This window comes from Danio rerio, chromosome 7 (assembly GCF_052040795.2).
Source record: "Danio rerio strain M-AB ecotype USA chromosome 7, GRCz13ab, whole genome shotgun sequence".
NCBI lineage: Eukaryota > Metazoa > Chordata > Actinopteri > Cypriniformes > Danionidae > Danio > Danio rerio.
This window is the reverse complement of record NC_141027.1, coordinates 2726449-2746825: the sequence shown is the minus strand read 5'-3', so window position 1 is coordinate 2746825 and position 20377 is coordinate 2726449. Positions and strand designations below refer to the sequence as shown.

Here is a 20377-nt window from a genome sequence, read left to right as displayed (position 1 = left end):
TGGTCCAACTAAGGCCATAATTCATTTTTTTGAGTGCAAATAATTCCGCAGAAATCCGCAATCCGCAATCAGAAATCCGATTTTTACCTAAATTCTTTGCCAAAATAGCAAAAAACGTCTGCAGATTTCGTCTGGTACTAGTCATAGCTGGGTCTTACTGTTGAGAAGCAAGGCTTAATTTGCGTTTCGTAACATTCATTCAGCTGTTTAGATGAGGTGCTTCTCAGATCTCCAGTGTGTCACGTGAGTTTTGGTTCTGGGCTTCTAGACCATGTACACTCACACTTTTATTTTCACAAGAAAGCTTCTCCTACTTTAGTGCACACTTATTGACCTTATTCTCCACCGACGAGCAAGCGCTGCCATTTGAATCTTTTTGGCTCGAGACTTCCCGTCTCATTCACTTCCATTCATTTTTAGACATTAAAAACTGCTCATTACGCTGCTTGATGTTGCAATTTGATATTTTCTTTTTATATTATTCTACTTGGTCTGTATAGTCATGCAAACATTTGTTTGTAGAGCAAGTAGTTTGACCGTTTTCTGACGTTTATTATTCCTAGTCATCTCTCCCTTAGGTGACTGAATCGGAAGTTCTAAGACAATCGCGAAAACAGGCGCACTTCTGCATTTTAGAATAAGGTCAATAGGACATTTGCTTGCAGAGGGCTGTGTTTTAGCACATGCATTCTAGCATACACAGAGCCAGTTCAGAGTAATTAAAGGAATGAAGGAAATGCAGAATACATTTTTTATTTTATATGCAGTATCTGTATGCGTATTGAACCATGATGAGCGTAGTGAACAGATCAAAATTTTGTCCTCACAAGCACATTATATTTGTTTTGGTATCTGAGTCACACTTTAAAAGATCACTTGAAGATTTTTGACAAAAATTCACTGAATGAAGATACGGTGTCCAGAGTGAAAACTGTGTCAATACCCAATTCTTCAAACTGCAATAAATCCATGTGCAGCTCATTCTGGAGACTCGGAGGATGGAAAATAAAGTTTTTTGCAAGAAAAGAGGTACGTTTTCTATTCAGTCTCACATTGCTTCCTCTCATTTCAGCTGTTTTCAGCTTCACCACAGCATCTTGAATGGACTTTTTGAGCTTGTTTACTACCAAATACTTCGCCAGGTACTGCGTGGCGAACAAAGTTTTACCTTCAGCTTCTGGCTCTTTGCTTGATGCACAAATGGCATTGAAAACCTTCTCCACATGTAACCTATATGAATCCATTCCCTCATCAGCCTTTTCCAGATCAGTCAGTGCTTGAGTAATATAACCAGCATCTTTCTTCATAATTGTGGCCAGTGCACGATTATAGAGAGGAATAATCAACCCAGATGACCCATCCTCCTCCAGAACTTTAGTGTACATCTCAATGCTCTCTGCAAGGTGTCCTTTTTCACGAAGACTGTTTCCAGACCTGATGTAATAGTAGACCATTGAGGATGGAGATTGTTTGGTCAGAAGTTTCTGCTTTGCACTTGACAAGTCCACTTTCAGCTTTTCCTTCAGCATCTCTGTGCGCTTCTCCTCACTGGAATTCATCAGGAGCCACAAACCCCAACACTCATGAAGAGAGGACACAATCACATCACGCTGGTCCGAAAAAACATCATCTTCATAAATTTGGTCCAAAACATCAAGGTAGATGGAGAAAAGCTCTTCCTCTTTACAGATTTTTGCAACATCTTTTTCAAGAAACATTGAGAGTCTGACATTCACCAGAATATTTCTGGCATCCTTTACTGCTTCTAGATTGCTTTTCTGAACTGGGTTTGAGTTCATGGTTAGGTAATCTTTAAGAGACGAAATCATCACCTCATGGGTTTGAGCACTGAGATTGTCCAAGTAGCGAACAAAAATGTTCTCAAATTGCCTTTCTGTGGGGCTAACAGGCATTGGTATAGAGTTTGGACTGTTTAGTTGGCTGAGGTAACTGGTCAAAGATGTGTTCACACTCATCACTAGATTGACTGATTCAGAGAAATGGCTGGCACACATGATGAGTTGAGCAGATCCTGGACTTCCTTGTCGAGCTGTTCGTCCAAACGCTTGCTGTTCAACACGGATGTTCAGAGGTAAGAAGGTTTGCAGCACAAACAGACCTCCTGCTTCATTTACACTTTCACAGACCTTTAGGTCTGTACCTCGACCTGCTAGATTAGTTGCAATGATCACGTCACCGCCTTCAACAGTTTGATCTATCACTGAAGAGTTATTCATGTTGTTATTCACGTAGAGTTTCAGTTTGTCTTTTGAAATGGTTTCTGCGAGGGTCATGTGAAACATTTCAGCACGATTGATTGTTTCACAGATGATGAGAGCCGCTCGTGGACCTCGATACACTGTAGGAAACACTTGATGTTTAACAGCATCACAGACAGTCCTGATCCACTCGTCCTCTTCAGGAATCACCAGGCCTTCCAGCTCATAAAGTTTCCTCCTTCTGAATGAGGGAATGTTGCAGGTCTTCATGCCATAGTAGAGTTTTTTCAGCATGTCCAGCTCTGTTTGATCACCTAAAGTTCCCGTTATCCCATAGATCTGGTCATCGTATTTCTTAAATAAGCCAACATTGGACATGAAGTTTGTTATGAGACTCATATTGGAGAGTTTGGTTTGGTGTTTCATCTCCAGGAACTGCTGAAGTCCTTCACCCCATCTCATGTTGTTCTGTACAACACCAGTGCATTTATAATCCACAGGAACAACTCCGTCTTCATGAAGAATATATTCATGACCCAGAGTCATTTTAGTGGCCTGCAGAGCATTTTCAATCCAGATTTGTGCTTTGCCAGTGATGAGGTCTTCACGGTTTGGGATTGGGGATTTATTTTGCTCCTTTATTTTCTCAGTCTGAAAGGACAGTTTAATCCTTTTCCCCAGTGCTATTACTAGTGCGTCTTCATTTAAGTGCACAACACGATATTGTCCATTTCCTAGGAGAAGAATAAATCTTTCTTTAGTTTTAATTGTTCCCGCGGCACTTATTTCATTTAGTTTCCTTAAAGTCCCATTAGATGATTCCTGGTAAAGTCTGAAGGAATATTCAGGGAAATATTGAACAAACATGGTTAAAAAAGCAACCATTTGGACGATGCTTGCATTATCTAACTGTCTTAAAACTTGAGGAATTTTATTTTGCATTTGCATTGTGGGTATTATAGGCATAATTCCTGCATCCACAGCCGCCTGCACAACACTGATTTGATCAATGTCTTTATTTTCAAGCATGATTTCAATCAGAACCTGAGAGAAATTCTGAAAGTAACCTAAAATTTCTCCACTATCTAAATACTTCAGATAACTGATGCCAAGCCAGATTTCAGAAAGTATCCCATTAAAAGATTCCATGAGAGGCACATCAGTGTTTAAGTAGACCACTTCAAAACCTTTGTCCAGCATTAGCGAGTCCACCTCGTCCACTATCACACACTGAAACTCTCTTTTGGGTCTCACATCTTTCCTGTAGAAACGCTGCCGCAGAAAATCACCTGCAAAGCTGCCCGATGTACCGTAGACCACCTGACATTCATAGCACTCTTTCAGCTCTTTGTCGTTTGATTTGTTGGTGTTTACATCAGCAGTGATGTTCAGTTCTTTATAAAAGCGAAGCCATTCTTCACAGTCCCTTTCAGCAAGTACTGGAGAACTGGAGATGATGTCTGGGGTTTTTCCCATCATGACCTGATATGCTGCAAACATGGCCACAATACACGACTTTCCTTCTCCTGTTCCAACCTGAACCAGCCGACTGGATTCAGAAAGCACCAGAATGCACCAGCTCACCATCTGAGTCAGTCGAGGTGTGAGATTCATCGTCTTTTCTACAGCTTTGCAGAGTTGAAACAGCCGTTGCTTTATTCCTTGTAGATGTGATGCTGAAGAAGCTGATAGACATTTGGACACAGAGCTCACAATGTCTTTCACTTCTGCCAGAGTTTGTTCATCTATAACTGCTTGCTCTTCAATTTCCCTTAGAATCTCATCCAGTGTTTTCTCCTCAGTGCTTTTGGATATTTTGTTAATTTTGTCCTCAACATCATCCACAATCTCACCATTCAGTGTCAAATCTGATACGCTTACTTTGTGAATCTCCACTTGATGAAGGGTTTTCATCATCCATGTGTGAAAATCTTCATTCCTGCCATTAAACTGCTCCACCAGGGCTTTAAACAACTTCACAACATCATCTTTATCCCATTGTCCATTCTTGAGCAGGGAAAGCAGTCGTGCTGACAGCAGTTTTCCTGATGACTCCATTTTCAAGAGTCTGAAAGTTGTCTTAATATTTTTTCACAATGCAGCATCTTTCTTTGTGTTAAAAAAGAAGCGTAAAAAAGAAGTAAATTAAACAACTACTAAAATAACTTGCATAAACACAATGACAAATAAACACTGTGCGCTGCCATCCAAAATGTTTGGAAGCAGTAAGATTTGTTAATGTTTTAAAAGAAGCCAATTCTGCTCAGTAAGGCTCTATTTATTTGATCACAAATACAGTGAAAACTCTTCGATTGTGAAATATTAGCATTATAAAAACAGTTTTCTTATTAAATGCAGTTTTAAATTCCTGTCATTTAAAGCTGTCGCATGATCATTCAAAAATCATAATATGATGATTTGCTGTTGTATTATGATCCATTATTATGACTAATAATGATTTTTACGATTGTCAGCGCTAGAAAGATGTTCCTCCTGCTTCATCTTATCGTGGAAACTGTGATGCATTTTACTTTCAACATTTTTTGATTTAAAAAGAAAGATCAATATACTACTTTACATTTTTATTCTTTTTTACATTTATAAATGTATTTAAACTATAAAAGACTGCAAATAAAAGCCTTAAACAGTCAGTTTGTAATTATCATCAATAAGAAATGTAGTTTCAAATAAGGCTTTTTAATATTGTAATAATATTTTAACAGTTTTTAATGTATTTGTTGCAGTGTTGGGCTGTAGCGTCGCTACAAGTAGTGGCACTATTAGCTTAACTACATTTTTCAGTAGCGTGGTGGTAGCATCGCTACTTTCTAAAACAAATAGCTTTTCAGTAACAAAGCTAAGATTTTTTGGAAATAGAACAGTAGCGTCCACACAAGTTACTTTTACCGATCGTTGATCATTAAGTAATGCCACTGCCATTCACGGATCTGCGAGGTTGGTGTCTGGCTGATGAAGGTAAATCCATTTTATAGTGAGAATGGTGAATTCTTTGCGTTTTATGGTGGTTGAAAACAAACTTTTGGGTGACTTACTGTCTGCCACCTCTCGCTGGTCGAGTCAGTCATTGGGCTGACATGATAAGCTTGCTTGATGGGAAGATGACTGTAGAGGAATTGTTTCTGAAGCAGGACCATACCTCGAGAAGTACATGTTATTTCTCACCCTGTACTCTTGTTAGAGTTAAATTGTTTTTTAATGTATTTACTGTTTGTTCTGCAAATGTGCCCAAGTGCACTTACATGAGAAAAAAAAAACTGTATGTGTGTGTGTGTGTGTGTGTGTGTGTGTGTGTGGTTAATTGTAAATACAGTATTCAAAGTATCTAAAATACTGTAGTGTTTTTGAACAATACTACAGAGAAATAATTGAATTAATTTGTTGTGGTACTTTTACAGTTGGAATACATATGTATATATGACTGCATTGTTCTCTACAATTTTATATTGATTTTTTTTATTGTTGTGAAAGCTAAAGTATACTTTATTAGTATTAGTTCATGATAGTTACTAATAATACTATACTGTGAAGAGTTGCAGCGATGCAAAACCCTCTAAATCCATCAGAACTCTTTTCTTGTAAACAAGCATTTTCTATCAGGCTCCTATAATTAGGTTCAGAAGTTTCAGTTTATAGATAACAAAAAGGTTATGATCTAGTAAATAAAAAAAAACATTGTTTTTTCATAAATGTCACTTTAGGCAATTCTTTGGTTTTTAACAAATTAGATTTTCTTTTGCGTCAAAACCAGCTAAATCCACGTCTGCTTTTATTGCAAAGACCTCTAAATCCACCTATCGGGACTAAACAGTGGATTTAGTTGAAAAATTACTAAAGATGCAATTAGAAATAACTTTACCAAACATAAAACACATTACACAAACCACCTGAAATTAAAAATACATCTATTAAGCAAGTGGCGGTTCATTCCGCTGTGGTAAGCCATTCATTTTCCTTCTGCTTTTTCCCTGAACGAAATCTGTCAAGTCCATAAATCAATAACATTAAAACTGACATTAACTAAGTCTGAACAATATGTTGTCATTTTATATTATATTTAGATTTAATGTAAGTAGGACATTTTAAACATTAAACAAAACTAAGCTTGGTAGATTCAATGCTGTAGTGTAAAACATTGTGAAACATCAATATCTGTGCATTGTCCATTAATATAAAAAAAAAAATCATCAAATGTATTGGTAATATGAAGTAGTCTAATAAATGTATAGTTTTATACATTTATCCTTTTAAAATAGCTTAAATAAGCAGATAAAACACAAGGTAGGCCTACTGGGCAAAAGGGATGCCTCAGATAATTTTAGAAGCTGTCATTTATTCATTCTCACCATACTCAAAGTCTTGGTTTCTTTTTTGACGTGCAAGCAACGATCTTGACATTTAACACTGCTCTGACGACAATTGTCATTGAAGTAGTATCATAGGTATTTAGTAGATCTGTGCAAAAGGCCTGCCAACACAAACAAATCCTGGTGGAAACAACGTAGATTATTGCTTTACTAGACATTAATACAATATTTTAAATGTGCAACACCTGGTTTTCTTGATTATTTAGATTTTGCTGTCTGGTAAAGTTTGTTTCTGTTTGGAACCGCATATTAATTAAAGTAAATAACATAACAATTATGCTGCATATGCTTCACTGGCTGCTTTATTGATCACTAAGACAGAACTGATTTGGATTGAAGCTAAAAATGAAAAATAAAGAGGCTTAGATTTAGCTAAACTACTTATGCCATGTTGCTTTTATAGTAGCTTGCTACATTTCCCAGGGGGTAGCTTTTAGTGTAGTAAAGCTACATTTTAAGTAGAGTAACTAATAGCTTAGCTCACTACATTTTCCAAGAAGCTTTTCCAGCACAGATTTTTTTGATTCAATAAATGCAGCCTTGGTGAGCAGAATTGGCTTCTGTTAAAACATTACTGCCTCAGTATTTAATAGGTGATCTTAAAGCATTTATATCAGGTACTTACTTTATTTGATTCCCAGTGGCTGAATAAGTTGTCACAGTAGCTCGTCCTGATTTACTTCTGAAAAGTGTTTCTTTCTTGATGAGAGGAAGATGGCTCTAGTGCTGTGGAATTTCCAAATGTATTGGAACTTGTCATCAGCTCACTGTTGTCCCGTGGTTTAAGTAACATTAGCTGTGCTGTAATGAACATTGTGGTAAATTCCACAAATCTGAAATTCTGTACAAACTTAAGTGACTTCATGCCTAAAAACCCAAGTAGCCCATTTCAACATAACTGTACATGTGTAGTCAAACTACTTGTCATCTTATTTTTAAACTTATTTAACCTTTGCATGCACGCACACACACACAAACACTAAAGGGTTGTTTTAGTATCTCACTGTATAAGTTAAGACAATTGAGCCCTCACAAGTATGTCTAAACCTGTACACACACGTATTGTGATTCATTTTTTTTGATTGTCTGATTGTATGCGTTCACTATAGTTTTGGTAAGTACTGAGAATATCTAATGGTACTGTTTACGGTAGTTGTGTTACCAGGTATCTTTGTGTTTCAGGTGTGGTGGTGTACTACTTTACCAGGTGCTTATGTGTAAGATTTTGTAGGAGAGAGATGTATTTTAATATATAGATATAATAAACAACAGTCAAAAACAAACACAAGGAAGCAAATACTCGTTCATTCATTCATTTTTCAATTAATCAACAATTCATTTTCCTTCAGCTTAGTCCCTAAATTCATCAGGGGTCGCCACAGCAGAAATAACCGCCAACTTATGCATACGTTTTACACAGCGGATGCCCTTCCAGCTGTAATCTGGTACTGGGGGAAGCAAATGTTAAAGTGAAATAAACAGTGCTTTATGATTTTCTGTGGAGAGACTAATAGCATTCGGGTACAGAAACTAAATAATCAAATGTAAAATAATAATGCGTAGTCTTCATCATGTAAATTTAAAATGTATTTTTATTAAACTTCTTGGGCGAGGCGGTGGCGCAGTAGGTAGTGCTGTTGCCTCACAGCAAGAAGGTTGCTGGGTCGCTGGTTCGAACCTCGGCTCTGTGTGGAGTTTGCATGTTCTCCCTGCCTTCGCGTGGGTTTCCTCCGGGTGCTCTGGTTTCCACCACAGTCCAAAGACATGCGGTACAGGTGAATTGGGTAGGCTAAATTGTCCGTAGTGTATGAGTGTGTGTGTGAATGTGTGTGTAGATGTTTCCCAGAGATGGGTTGCGGCTGGAAGGGCATCCGCTGCGTAAAAACTTGCTAGATAAGTTGGCGGTTCATTCCGCTGTGGCGACCCCGGATTAATAAAGGGGCTAAGCCGACAAGAAAAAGAATGAATGAATGAATAATCTTCTTTGTGCTGTTAAAATGCTTTTATTTTGTTTTTCAGATATTGTTCTGTGTTTTTCTACGCACAAAAGAGATGTTGGTCTATATATGGAAGGAAACTGACTGGTGCTCATCTAATCAGGACCATGTGAAGTGTACACTTGTGTTGTGGTAAGTCATAATGGTCTGCTTTAAGTCGTGTAGTTTTCTGCTGAACAATGCTTTAAAATCTTCTGTAGACCTTTTTGTTAAAGGTGTTATATTCTTTGCTTGTTTTAAAAGTGGTAAACTACAGTGCATCTGAAAAAGCAGAGGAAATTTGGCTATTTTACAAAATATATATATATTTTAATATGTTTGAGGTGTTTTAAGCCAGTGTGTTCAAAGTCTGATTAAAACTAGACACTGTTTGCTATCATATGACACAGATATTGTATTTGCAGCACAAACAGAAAATGCACAGTTTAGTTTCAAACAGAAGCGACATTTTACACGTCACCTTATTGTCTAGGTTTGTTGTAACACACCCTGGGGGGAGATGCAGCATTTTGATTTTCACAAGGGTTGAGATGGAACATTATAAAATAAAAAAATAAAAATAATGTTTGAGTATGCTTTGAAAATGCACACAGTTGTCTATAAAGTCCAATCAATTGTCTGCAGACCTCTGAGGCAGAATTGTATCAAGGGTTAGGGTTAGTTATAGAGCCCAGGTCTGGGTAAGGCTACAAATAAAATCAGCCTTGAAGGTCTCACAATGACCTCCATTATACATAACTGGAAAAAGTTCACAAGTGTCATGGTAGGTTTGCACCAGCTAATACTAACTTTTTCATTAAAGCAGAATGTAAAGTCCATATTAGAGGTTTTAAGACGCCTTTTCACTGCACACAACATTCAGACATGACTGCCGTAATTAGAGGTGTGAACCTATACTGGTCTCACGGTTTGGTTTGGCTACGATTATTATGCCTTCGATACGGTTCATTTCGATATCACGGTGCATTGACGATGCTTTCTATATACAGTGTTATATTTTAAAGGGGGAGGCTATAACAAGCTGTCTGTATAAACACACAGACACACAGCACCACACTGTCTCTCATTCAAACACGCACACAAACATAGATAGCACCAAACAAACAAACACACACACACAAACTTAAGCCCTCGCAACAGGGAGAGCTCGCGCTGAGCGGAGCAGAAAAACGAAAAAACAAAGAAAAAAAAAAGCAGTTTTCCGACGGTCCCTTACAGAGAGCTCCTCTCAGCGCGAGCTCTCCCGGCTAAACACATATTGCGAGGGCTTAAACGGAGCAGTGCTCGTAATGTCAAGCAAAAAAAAAATTAAGACAGCTGTGAAACATAACCAGCTTTGTCTTTCTGTAGGAAACACACTTTAGATGTTTTTAGGGTAAGAGGTTTTTGAGTTATTGCCGTCTATAACTGAATGTGTGTCAGGAAAATCGAAAACAAAACCAACTGAACCGCGCTCATTTCTGGCGCCCCCCTGGATGTACAGCGCCCTTAGCATTTGCCTATGGTTCCTATGCCACGGGCCGGCTCTGAGTTGGCAGAGTGTTGTAAATACCGGCGCTCACCTCCCTCGCGACAGAGTGTGTAGGAAATAAATGACTTCAGTACATAATAACCATTTATGATTATTACTGAACCGATAATGAATTGTCCGCGTCTGCATCGCGGTGCACCGAAGAAACAATTAATTTTGACACCCCTAGTCGTAATACAGCCCCTTGTGGCACTCGCACAGAATTTTGTCATGCACCATGTGGAGCTGATCTCATGGTGTCAGAAATAAAGGAGTGCAAAAGCAAGAGCCCGTATTTTCTGTGCGTTAACCATGGTTGAATGAATGAATAGCCCACTATAAACTCATATACCGCTAAATTAAAACCTTATTGAGGGAATATGGAGACAAATTAAAATAGAATATTTTTATTACTCCTTTATGAATAGAAATGTTTTATAATATAGACTTCTGATTCCAAAAATAACAAAAAACTATTTCTCATCTCGCGTGCACAGACCTGCTTGGACAACACTGGAATACATCACATCCGGTCGGCCAGTCGCATATGGTCTAGTCACAGGAATTCAAGTATTTTAACGTATCCACAGATCAAATCGGGTCCGAATACGGAGATGATTAGAACTCTACGCAGCTCCAGGACTACTCGTCATTGGAAATGAATGACTTCCGGTCTGTCACTTTTCGTTTGCTGTGGAAAGGCGGCTTTAGGGTTTACTCACGCAAGGCTATGTGAACTATGCCCAGGCACGTTTGACACTCATTTCCTGATTCGTTTGACAAGTGTGAGTGCTCCCAATTGAGCCCAGATGCAGGTCCAGTTCAGGACGCTTGTTTCTTAATTCTTGTTTATGTAAAGTACTTTGAATTACAAGTGTGTATGAAATGTACTATTGAAATAAACTTGCCTTGCCTGCATCCCAAACGACTTAAAATAATGCAAAACAATGGAACTAAAGCAATGTCCACTGTGCTGAGTGAAAGTGCATCTCTTCTGTTAAACTAAACAGTCGCATCATAAATGACATTCGCGTGCTCAGGCTTGGAAAACCAGCCACAGAAATGCAATGTTAGTGCGGGGAGGGGGGACAATCACACCTAGGCACGGTTCAAGTACACCCTTAGTAACTACTAGTTGGCTTGTAAGAAATTGTGTACTTGTTCACTTGCAATAAATGTTCTTAAAGGCCTCGTGATGTGATTTGAAATGTGCATTTTTATTCAATGTTTGATGTTATCTCAGATTAAACATGAAAATGGGTGGGGCATAGAGTAGCTCCTCCACTTTTTTAAAAATAGCCAGTAGCGTTTTGTGTTTGTACAGCTCTGCCAGTGAGTGGTTGAGCTCAAGTGCATCAAATGAAAGGCAAAAGAGAAGAAGGGGCGGAGCTTGTCAGATACTTGAGAGCATTTGATTGGTCAGAAGATTTGATGAGTGACAATTTTGAGGTGACAAAAATTGTTGATCAATTTAAATGAAAGTGACAAACTGCAAACTTTGGATGTTTATATCAGGTTTTTAACTTCTAAACATAAATTTCAATACTGTTTTGTAGTGTAGTATTTGTGCTGATACTGATTCATAAAAAGAAGTATGTACATTTAATCGAACTTATCAAGCAGAAGTAGCTTATATTTTTTCCATAATGTATTGTGTAGTTGCAAAGAGTTATGCAAGACATAATCAGAATAATATTATTAAACTAGAAAATAGCCTGAAATGCCAGCAAACTTAACCTGAAGTTTTCAAAATAAAAACAATAAACTTGAGGAGGAAAGGAACAGGAATCAAAATTCAGCTTTGTAGAAATTCTCATTTTAATAAATGGAAAAAAAACCAAAACAAAAATTCCTCAAACGAAAATGAAACTCTTGTCATAATCCGCTAAGAAGTGTGAGATTTGGCAGAACACCAAACAATAAACTTTACGTCAAGTGTAAAAGGCTGTGAGAAAAACGAGATGGAGGAAGTGAGGACTTTTGGTTCTTCTTTTTCAGTCACAAGCTAAATCATACAATCTAATCCGGAGGTCATCCCCTTTCTACAGTTGCTCATGAAAAGATTTCTCATCATGCTTGCCAGAGTGAACACAGGGGCACTGACTGGCACTTTAATGGGCATCAGTGTCACACTGGCATCAGTTGTGGCTGAAAGGAGTTAAATTTATACATCCTGTCATACAAATTGCCCTTGGAGCATCAGCAAACAAAGCAGCAGTAATGGAGTGGAGGAACTATGGTGTTTTTGTTGGCCAATCGTCTGTTAGCATCACTCTAGTTCCCTCGACCACATTACCATTTTCCCATAGACTTTTCTATTGTTGAGAAAAACTGCTGGAGTTACAACAGCAGTTATAGGAGCACCAATTGAAGCAGGGATATTATCATTGCAGTTTGCCAAGTGTGTGTGTGTATATATATATATATATATATATATATATATATATATATATATATATATATATATATATATATATATATATATGTATGTGTGTGTGTGTGTATATACAGGTCCTTCTCAAAAAAATAGCATATTGTGATAGTTCATTATTTTCTGTAATATACTGATAAACGTTAGACTTTCATATATTTTTAGATTCATTACACACAACTGAAGTAGTTGAAACCTTTGATTGTTTTAATATTGATGATTTTGGCATACAGCTCTCGAAAACCCAAAATTCCTATCTCAAAAAATTAGCATTAGATTAGTTTCATCCGACCAATAAAAGAAAAGTGTTTTTTATACAAAAAAGTCAACCTTCAAACAAATATGTTCACTTATGCACTCAATACTTGGTCGGGAATCCATTTGCAGAAATTTATTTTTATTTGAACGCATAAACTCTACAGATGCCTGATGGTTGAATGTGGAGCTAACATTAGTCAGATTCACTCTAGTGAACTGCATTCATGGTAGCACGTCACGTTTGATGTGGTAATTGCACAGTAGGACCACACACAGGTTCGAAGATTCGCTCTCGCCACCTACAGTGCAATTTGGCCAGGTATACATTAGCGTTAAAATATCAAGGTGAAAGTCATCATAGTGTAGAATAGACCCAGCTCCCAACCCAACTTTGAGAATAGAATAATGCTGATATTTTTTTATCGCCTGATAAGTCTCGCATTTACGCAGCACATTAACGCGGATAATGGCCCACCACTAAAATATACATACTTTTTTTTTTTTATCTAAATTTTAGAAAGTTCCAAGGATTTAAGATGATTATGACTTTTAAATTGCAATGATTATCTGGTTTCACTGGCAAGAATCTCGGTGTAAAATCTAACACTACACATCTTCGCCAAAGATGCTCGACTTTTCTAAGTTGAAACTGAACTGTGGCTCATGACAAAGAATGGTATTGCGCTGGTGATCATGGTAAGATTTTTTTTCTCTGCCAAGCTCATATATTGGTTCGGCTGAGTCGCCTGATTTTTTTTTCCACAAACACAATGTAAATCAGCGCATAACTAGACTGAGCATTTACAATGACAAAAACCGAAAGCAAAACTTTTTAATGAGTGGTAGAAGCGAGACTTTTCTTCCTTTCTTTTGTCCGTAATTTCTGTTTATTAAATTGACATGCAGATAAAACAATAGAGCAAAATGTAAATTTCTTACTGCAGTGCTTCATTTCTGTTTGATGCAAACCATGCATTTATTTTTCATAAATTAACAGTAGGACTTTTTATACCACATAACTCACATTCCAGCACATTCAAGGCAGCATGATAATAAGAAATCTTTTTCATTGTTAGTATTATTATCATCATCGTAATCTTTAATATTTTATAAGTCCCAGACATACATTTTGGAATTATTGCACAAACATCCATAAGTCATTACAGAATTAGTTAGATTGTTGTTTCTGGTTTAGGTTAGTCCTAATGGATGTTGTTTTCAAATACAATGATTCTGTTAATATACAATTTGCAGTGATGCTCATTCATCTTTGGTGGGTGCTCCTACATTTTTAAAGTTGGGAGCACTGGTGCTGCCGGGTAAAATGGTTCATTTCAAGCCCTGCATTAGACGAGTACTATTTTTAATTTATTCGTATTTTTATGTATTTATTCATTGTTCTGTCATTTATTTTCAGTGTAAAATTATTTGTTTAAATGTCAAAACTTTCACTTGTTTTTAAGCACAAAGAGAGAAATTGACCATTGTTTGTTTATTATTATTTTGTGCTGTATTATTTGGTTACTGACGAGCAGTAAATAGCACTGTAAAATATAAGTTTTCTGGAAATTAATGAATGCTTTATAATCATGATAATCCTTAACCCGTGATTATTTCTTAGACTATAATCGTACAACCAAAATCTATAATCGGTCCATCCCTATTTTAAACGCACCATAAGTCTTATGAAAATTGTCCATAAATTAGAATATCATCCAATTTTCAGTAATTCAATTCAAAAAGGGAAAGTTTAATATTAAACAGCTCCATTTCACTAATATATTAACTAATAATCAAATCACTTTTATTGTCGCATCATCAGCAGCACATGTGCTATGATAAGTGAAAAGCTTAGATTTTGTATTACATTTTGTAATGCATTTTTCAAATATCATACATTTTAATTATGTATTTAACTTTATTCATTTGAATGATTTTAGCTCAGAGCTAATGAAAATCCTTGTGTAATGCAGCCCAGGTTACTCTGGAAATTGTCCATAAGCTCTTCTGCAGTGTTGGGCCTGGTGTGTTACGTCTTCCTCTTCACAAAACCCCACAGGTTCTCTATAGGTCAGATCTGAAAATTGTGGAAGCACTTGGCTTAAAATTGAAACTAAAATTGTTTTGTAATAATTATTGATCTAGTAATTAAATAATATTGTAAGACTTTTAACTTGAACTCAACATTACTTCATTCATTCATTCATTCATTTTCTTGTCGGCTTAGACCCTCTATTAATCTGGGGTCGGCACTGCGGAATAAACCGCCAACTTATCCAGCACGTTTTTACGCAGCGGATGCCTTTCCAGCCGCAACCCATCTCTGGGAAACATCCATACACACTCATTCATACACACTCATACACTACGGACAATTTAGCCTACCCAATTCACCTGTACCGCATGTCTTTGGACTGTGGGGGAAACTGGAACACCCGAAGGAAACCCACATGAACGCAGGAAGAACATGCAAACTCCACACAGAAATGCCAACTGAGCCGAGCCGAGCCGCGGTTAGAACCAATAACCTTCTTGCTGTAAGGCAAATGCACTACCGACTTCGCAACTGCATCGCCTCAACATAACTTATACTGAATAAACACACACACACACACACACACACACACAACCCAGTAAAATAACTACATTTTATTGACAGAAAAACTGTATTGTTGTGAATGAGTCAAGAGGCATAACTTTATCAGTGTTGTACAGAAGCACTATTGCAAGCAGCAGTAACTCATACTATACTAAATAGAAACATCCAGTTGGCATGTAATTTGAGCTGACTACACTTTTCAAGTGAGCATGTGCAGTTCATGCATATATAAGTATTCATGTACATGAGCAGAATATCCATAAGGACTATTGAGCTATTTAGAGTTGTGATGGCACACAGAGTCAAGTCAACAGTGTGCTCTATTGCTTTTATTGCTTTGATTGGTGCAGCAACAAACTTCCCATGTGTGGTACAAGACATTGAAACAAATGGGTTTCACAGTGCAAAGCTTTCCACATCCAGTCTGGAGGCTGTTTCACACCACACAGTGACTACAGCTGCAGATAAAGTGAAACCACTGTACTGGATGTTTTGGACTGAAAACTAAAAAATGCAATTTTTTAAATTTAAAAATTATAGGTGGCCAAAAATTCTGTGAATTTCTAAAACAAACTGACAAACATTTTTTTTTTCTATCAGTTTCTTTGTTAACCCTAAATGATGCAGTGTTTGTGATTTTAAACATAAATCTTCAGAAAGTTTTCAAGTTTTTTGCTTTTGTAAATTTGACTATGTATAATTAACGGTTATTTTTGTTTTGGTATCTGAGAGAAGTGTCACACTTTAAATGATCATTTAAAGATCTTTGATAATAAGCCACTGAAAGAAAATATGGTATCCAGAGAGAAAATTGTGTCAAGACCTAATTCTTTGATATGCATTAATTGCGTCAGTAGCTCCTTGTGGATGAATAGAGAATGGAAAATAAAGTCTTCTGCAAGAAAAAATATAAGTTTTTCAGTCAGGCTTATATTGCTTCCTCTCATTTCAGCCCTTTTCAGCTTCACCACAGCATCTTGAATGTTTTTCTGGAGCATGTGTACTACCATATACTTCGCCTGGAACTGTGTGATCAAAGCACTACCTTCTGTTCTTGACTCTTTGCTAGATAATACAATTTTTTTCAAAACATCTCCCAGATATGACTGATAAGAATCTATTTCCTTGTCAGCCTTTTCTAGATCAGCCAGTGCTTGAGTAATATAACCAGTGTTCTTCTTCATAATAGTGGCCAGTGCACGATTATAGAGAGGAATAATTGACCCAGATGAACCATCCTCCAGAGCTTTGGTGTACATCTCAATGCTCTCTGCAAGGTGTCCCTTTTCACGAAGACTGTTTCCAGACCTGATGTAATAGTAAACCATTGAGGATGGAGATTTTTTGCTCAGAAGTTTCTGCTTTGCACTTGACAAGTCCACTTTCAGCTTTTCCTTCAGCATCTCTGTGGGCTTTTCCTCACTGGAATTCATCAGGAGCCACAAACCCCAACACTCATGAAGAGAGGAAACAATCACATCACGCTGGTCAGGGAAAACAATATTTTTATAAATTTGGTCCAAAATGTCAAGGTAGATGGAGAAAAGCTCTTCCTCTATAGAGATTTTTGCAACATCTTTTTCAAGAAATCTTGAGAGTCTGACATTCACCAGAAGATTTCTGGCATCTTTTACCTCCACTAAATTGGAGCCAATAAATGGGGTGGATTCCATGTTTAAGAAGCCTGTGAGAGCCAAAATCATCGCCTGATGGGTTTGAGAGCTGCGTTTGTTCAAGTAACAATAGACCGTTTCCTCAAACAGACTCTGTGTGGACAATGTGTTTTTAAGACATGACATTAGTGTCATTGTGAGGTGTTTTACATGGCTAAGTAAACCTGGTAGAGGTGTCTTCAGGTCCATCACTAGTTTGACTGATTCCGAGAAATGGCTGGCACACATGATGAGTTGAGCAGATCCTGGACTTCCTTGTCGAGCCGTTCGTCCAAACGCTTGCTGTTCAACACGGATGTTCAGAGGTAAGAAGGTTTGCAGCACAAACAGACCTCCTGCTTCATTTACACTTACACTGACCTTTAGGTCTGTACCTCGACCTGCTAGATTAGTTGCAATGATCACGTCACCGCCTTCAACAGTTTGATCTATCACTGAAGAGTTATTCATGTTGTTATTCACGTAGAGTTTCAGTTTGTCTTTTGAAATGGTTTCTGCGAGGGTCATGTGAAACATTTCAGCACGATTGATTGTTTCACAGATGATGAGAGCTGCTCGTGGACCCCGATAGACTGTAGGAAACACTTGATGTTTAACAGCATCACAGACGGTCCTGATCCACTCGTCCTCTTCAGGAATCACCAGGCCTTCCAGCTCATAAAGTTTCCTCCTTCTGAATGAGGGAATGTTGCAGGTCTTCATGCCATTGTAGAGTTTTTTCAGCATGTCAAGCTCTGTTTGATCACCTAAAGTTCCCGTTATCCCAAAGATCTGATCATCGTATTTCTTGAATAAGCCAACATTGGACATGAAGTTTGTTATGAGACTCATATTGGAGAGTCTGGTTTGGTGTTTCATCTCCAGGAACTGCTGAAGTCCTTCACCCCATCTCATGTTGTTCTGGACAACACCAGTGCATTTATAATCCACAGGAACAACTCCGTCTTCATGAAGAACATATTCATGACCCAGAGTCATTTTAGTGGCCTGCAGAGCATTTTCAATCCAGATTTGAGCTTTGCCAGTGATGAGGTCTTCACGGTTTGGGATTGGGGATTTATTTTGCGCCTTTATTGTCTCAGTCTGAAAGGACAATTTAATCCTTTTCCCCAGTTCCATTACTAGTGCGTCTTCGTTTAAGTGCACAACACGATATTGTCCATTTCCGAGGAGGAGAAGAGATCTTTCTTGACTTTTAATTGTTCCAGCGGCATTTATTTCATTTAGTTTCCTTAAAGTCCCATTAGATGATTCCTGGTAAAGTCTGAAGAAATATTCAGGAAAATATTGAACAAACATGGTTAAAAAAGCAACCATTTGGACAATGCTTGCATTATCTAACTGTCTTAAAACTTGAGGAATTTTATGTTGCATTTGCATTGTGGGTATTATAGGCATAATTCCTGCATCCACAGCCGCCTGCACAACACTGATTTGATCAATGTCTTTATTTTCAAGCATGATTTCAATCAGAACCTGAGAGAAATTCTGAAAGTAACCTAAAATTTCTCCACTATCTAAATACTTCAGATAACTGATGCCAAGCCAGATTTCAGAAAGTACCCCATTAAAAGATTCCATGAGAGGCACATCAGTGTTTAAGTAGACCACTTCAAAACCTTTGTCCAGCATTAGCGAGTCCACCTCGTCCACTATCACACACTGAAACTCTCTCTTAGGTCTCACTTCTCTCCTGTGGAAACGCTGCCGCAGAAAATCACCTGCAAAGCTATCAGATGTACCGTAGACCACCTGACATTCATAGCACTCTTTCAGCTCTTTGTCGTTTGATTTGTTGGTGTTTACATCAGCTGTGATCTTCAATTCTTTATAAAAGCGAAGCCATTCTTTACAGTCTCTTTCTGCAAGTACTGGAGAACTGGAGATGATGTCTGGGGTTTTCCCCATCATGACCTGATATGCTGCAAACATGGCCACAATACACGACTTTCCTTCTCCTGTTCCAACCTGAACCAGCCGACTGGATTCAGAAAGCACCAGAATGCACCAGCTCACCATCTGAGTCAGTCGAGGTGTGAGATTCATCGTCTTTTCTACAGCTTTGCAGAGTTGAAACAGATCTTGCTTTATTCCTTGTAGATGTGATGCTGAAGAAGCTGATAGACATTTGGACACAGAGCTCACAATGTCTTTCACTTCTGTCAGAGTTTGTTCATCTATAACTGCTTGCTCTTCAATTTCCATTAGAATCTCATCCAGTGTTTTCTCCTCAGTGTTTTTGGATATTTTGTTAATTTTGTCCTCAACATCATCCACAATCTCACCATCCAGTGTCAAATCTGATACGCTTATTTTGTGAATCTCCACTTGATGAAGGGTTTTCATCATCCATGTGTGAAAATCTTCATTCCTGCCATTAAACTGCTCCACCAGGGCTTTAAACAACTTCACAACATCATCTTTATCCCATTGTCCATTCTTGAGCAGGGAAAGCAGTCGTGCTGACAGTAGTTTTCCTGATGACTCCATATTTAAAACTATTATAAAATAGTTTTTCCTTTTAAACTACCGTGTCTATATTGTTGAAAAAAATCCGCACAAATAAATTACATCTCTGCCAAACTAAAATTAAGCACACAAGTATAAAAGTATATTTAAAATACCTAAGTGAAATCTAACACATCAATTTATGTAACGCATAATGTTGATTTGTTCAAAAGAGTGTTCTCGAAGTAGTCTGATTTCTACCACCAGAGAGAGCATTTATTTACAGCACTTACCTTTGACATATTCAGGACTTGTCACCGCAAAGCTCGTCTTGAGTTGTCTTCAGAAAAGTCGTAGGGGAGTTGTATTTATTCAATCCTTTCATTATTCTTTCACTTTCAAGTTTTGGTGAGGAAAGAAGAACACAGTACATCATGATTACTTATAGTGGACTGGTTTCTTTGTATTTTAGGTGTGGTGTGGTGTGGTGACATGCTTCGTGCCAGGATTAACATGCTGGTTTCATTTTCTCTTGCTTTGTTTTTCATACATACTTCTGTTATCTTTTTTTAATGCTTTGAGAAAACCATATGGAAGTACTGTTGAACTAAGGTTTGTTCTGAACACAGGGAGTTTTTGAAACTTTCCAAAAGTTTTCTATTTGACTATTTGTAAGTCACTTTGGATAAAAGCTTCAGCTAAATAAATTTAACGTGACATTGATTTCCTGTGTTGGGTATTTAGCAAATAAGTACTTAATTCAAATGTTTAAACAGTTATTTAAACTATTTGTAAATTTCTGCCATGTTCTGTTTCTCTTTCACCTGAAGTCACATGATTTGTAAGAATCAGTTTAT

At 37.5% G+C, this 20377-nt stretch overlaps 3 protein-coding genes across 6 annotated transcripts in view; 1 reads left to right on the top strand and 2 right to left on the bottom strand.

The window, feature by feature from the left end:
* si:dkey-187j14.6 overlaps nucleotides 1-20377 on the top strand; it is a 111335-nt gene that overhangs the window by 7261 nt on the left and 83697 nt on the right. Inside the window, 1 exon segment of one of the 2 annotated variants that reach the window (NM_001440799.1) lies at nucleotides 8624-8733. The exons of the other annotated variant lie outside the window; for it this stretch is intronic. The gene's annotated coding sequence lies outside the window, so the exon portion shown is untranslated. 2 annotated transcript variants of the gene reach the window in all.
* On the bottom strand, nucleotides 738-7590 carry LOC141375241 (uncharacterized). Its single transcript, XM_087260206.1, has 2 exons — nucleotides 7230-7590; nucleotides 738-4328 (listed from the first exon to the last, which is right to left on the bottom strand). Exon 2 carries the CDS (start codon nucleotides 4275-4277, stop codon nucleotides 873-875), a length of 3405 nt encoding a protein of 1134 aa, XP_087116332.1. The 5' UTR covers nucleotides 4278-4328; nucleotides 7230-7590; the 3' UTR covers nucleotides 738-872.
* On the bottom strand, nucleotides 15431-20001 carry LOC141375240 (uncharacterized). Of its 3 annotated transcripts, XM_087260199.1 has the most exons (3): nucleotides 19814-20001; nucleotides 18486-19607; nucleotides 15431-18417 (listed from the first exon to the last, which is right to left on the bottom strand). In XM_087260199.1, exons 2-3 carry the CDS (start codon nucleotides 19560-19562, stop codon nucleotides 18406-18408), a joined length of 1089 nt encoding a protein of 362 aa, XP_087116325.1. In that variant the 5' UTR covers nucleotides 19563-19607; nucleotides 19814-20001; the 3' UTR covers nucleotides 15431-18405. The 3 variants fall into 3 exon arrangements, with proteins under 3 accessions (XP_087116325.1, XP_087116323.1, XP_087116324.1); XM_087260197.1 differs by having other exon boundaries at nucleotides 15431-19607; nucleotides 19814-19864; XM_087260198.1 differs by lacking the exon at nucleotides 19814-20001.

Coding starts and splice junctions, on each gene's coding strand:
- LOC141375241 (XM_087260206.1), bottom strand. CDS start 4,277: ATGGAGTCATCAGGAAAACTGCTGTCAGCACGACTGCTTTCCCTGCTC.
- LOC141375240 (XM_087260197.1), bottom strand. CDS start 19,562: ATGGAGTCATCAGGAAAACTACTGTCAGCACGACTGCTTTCCCTGCTC.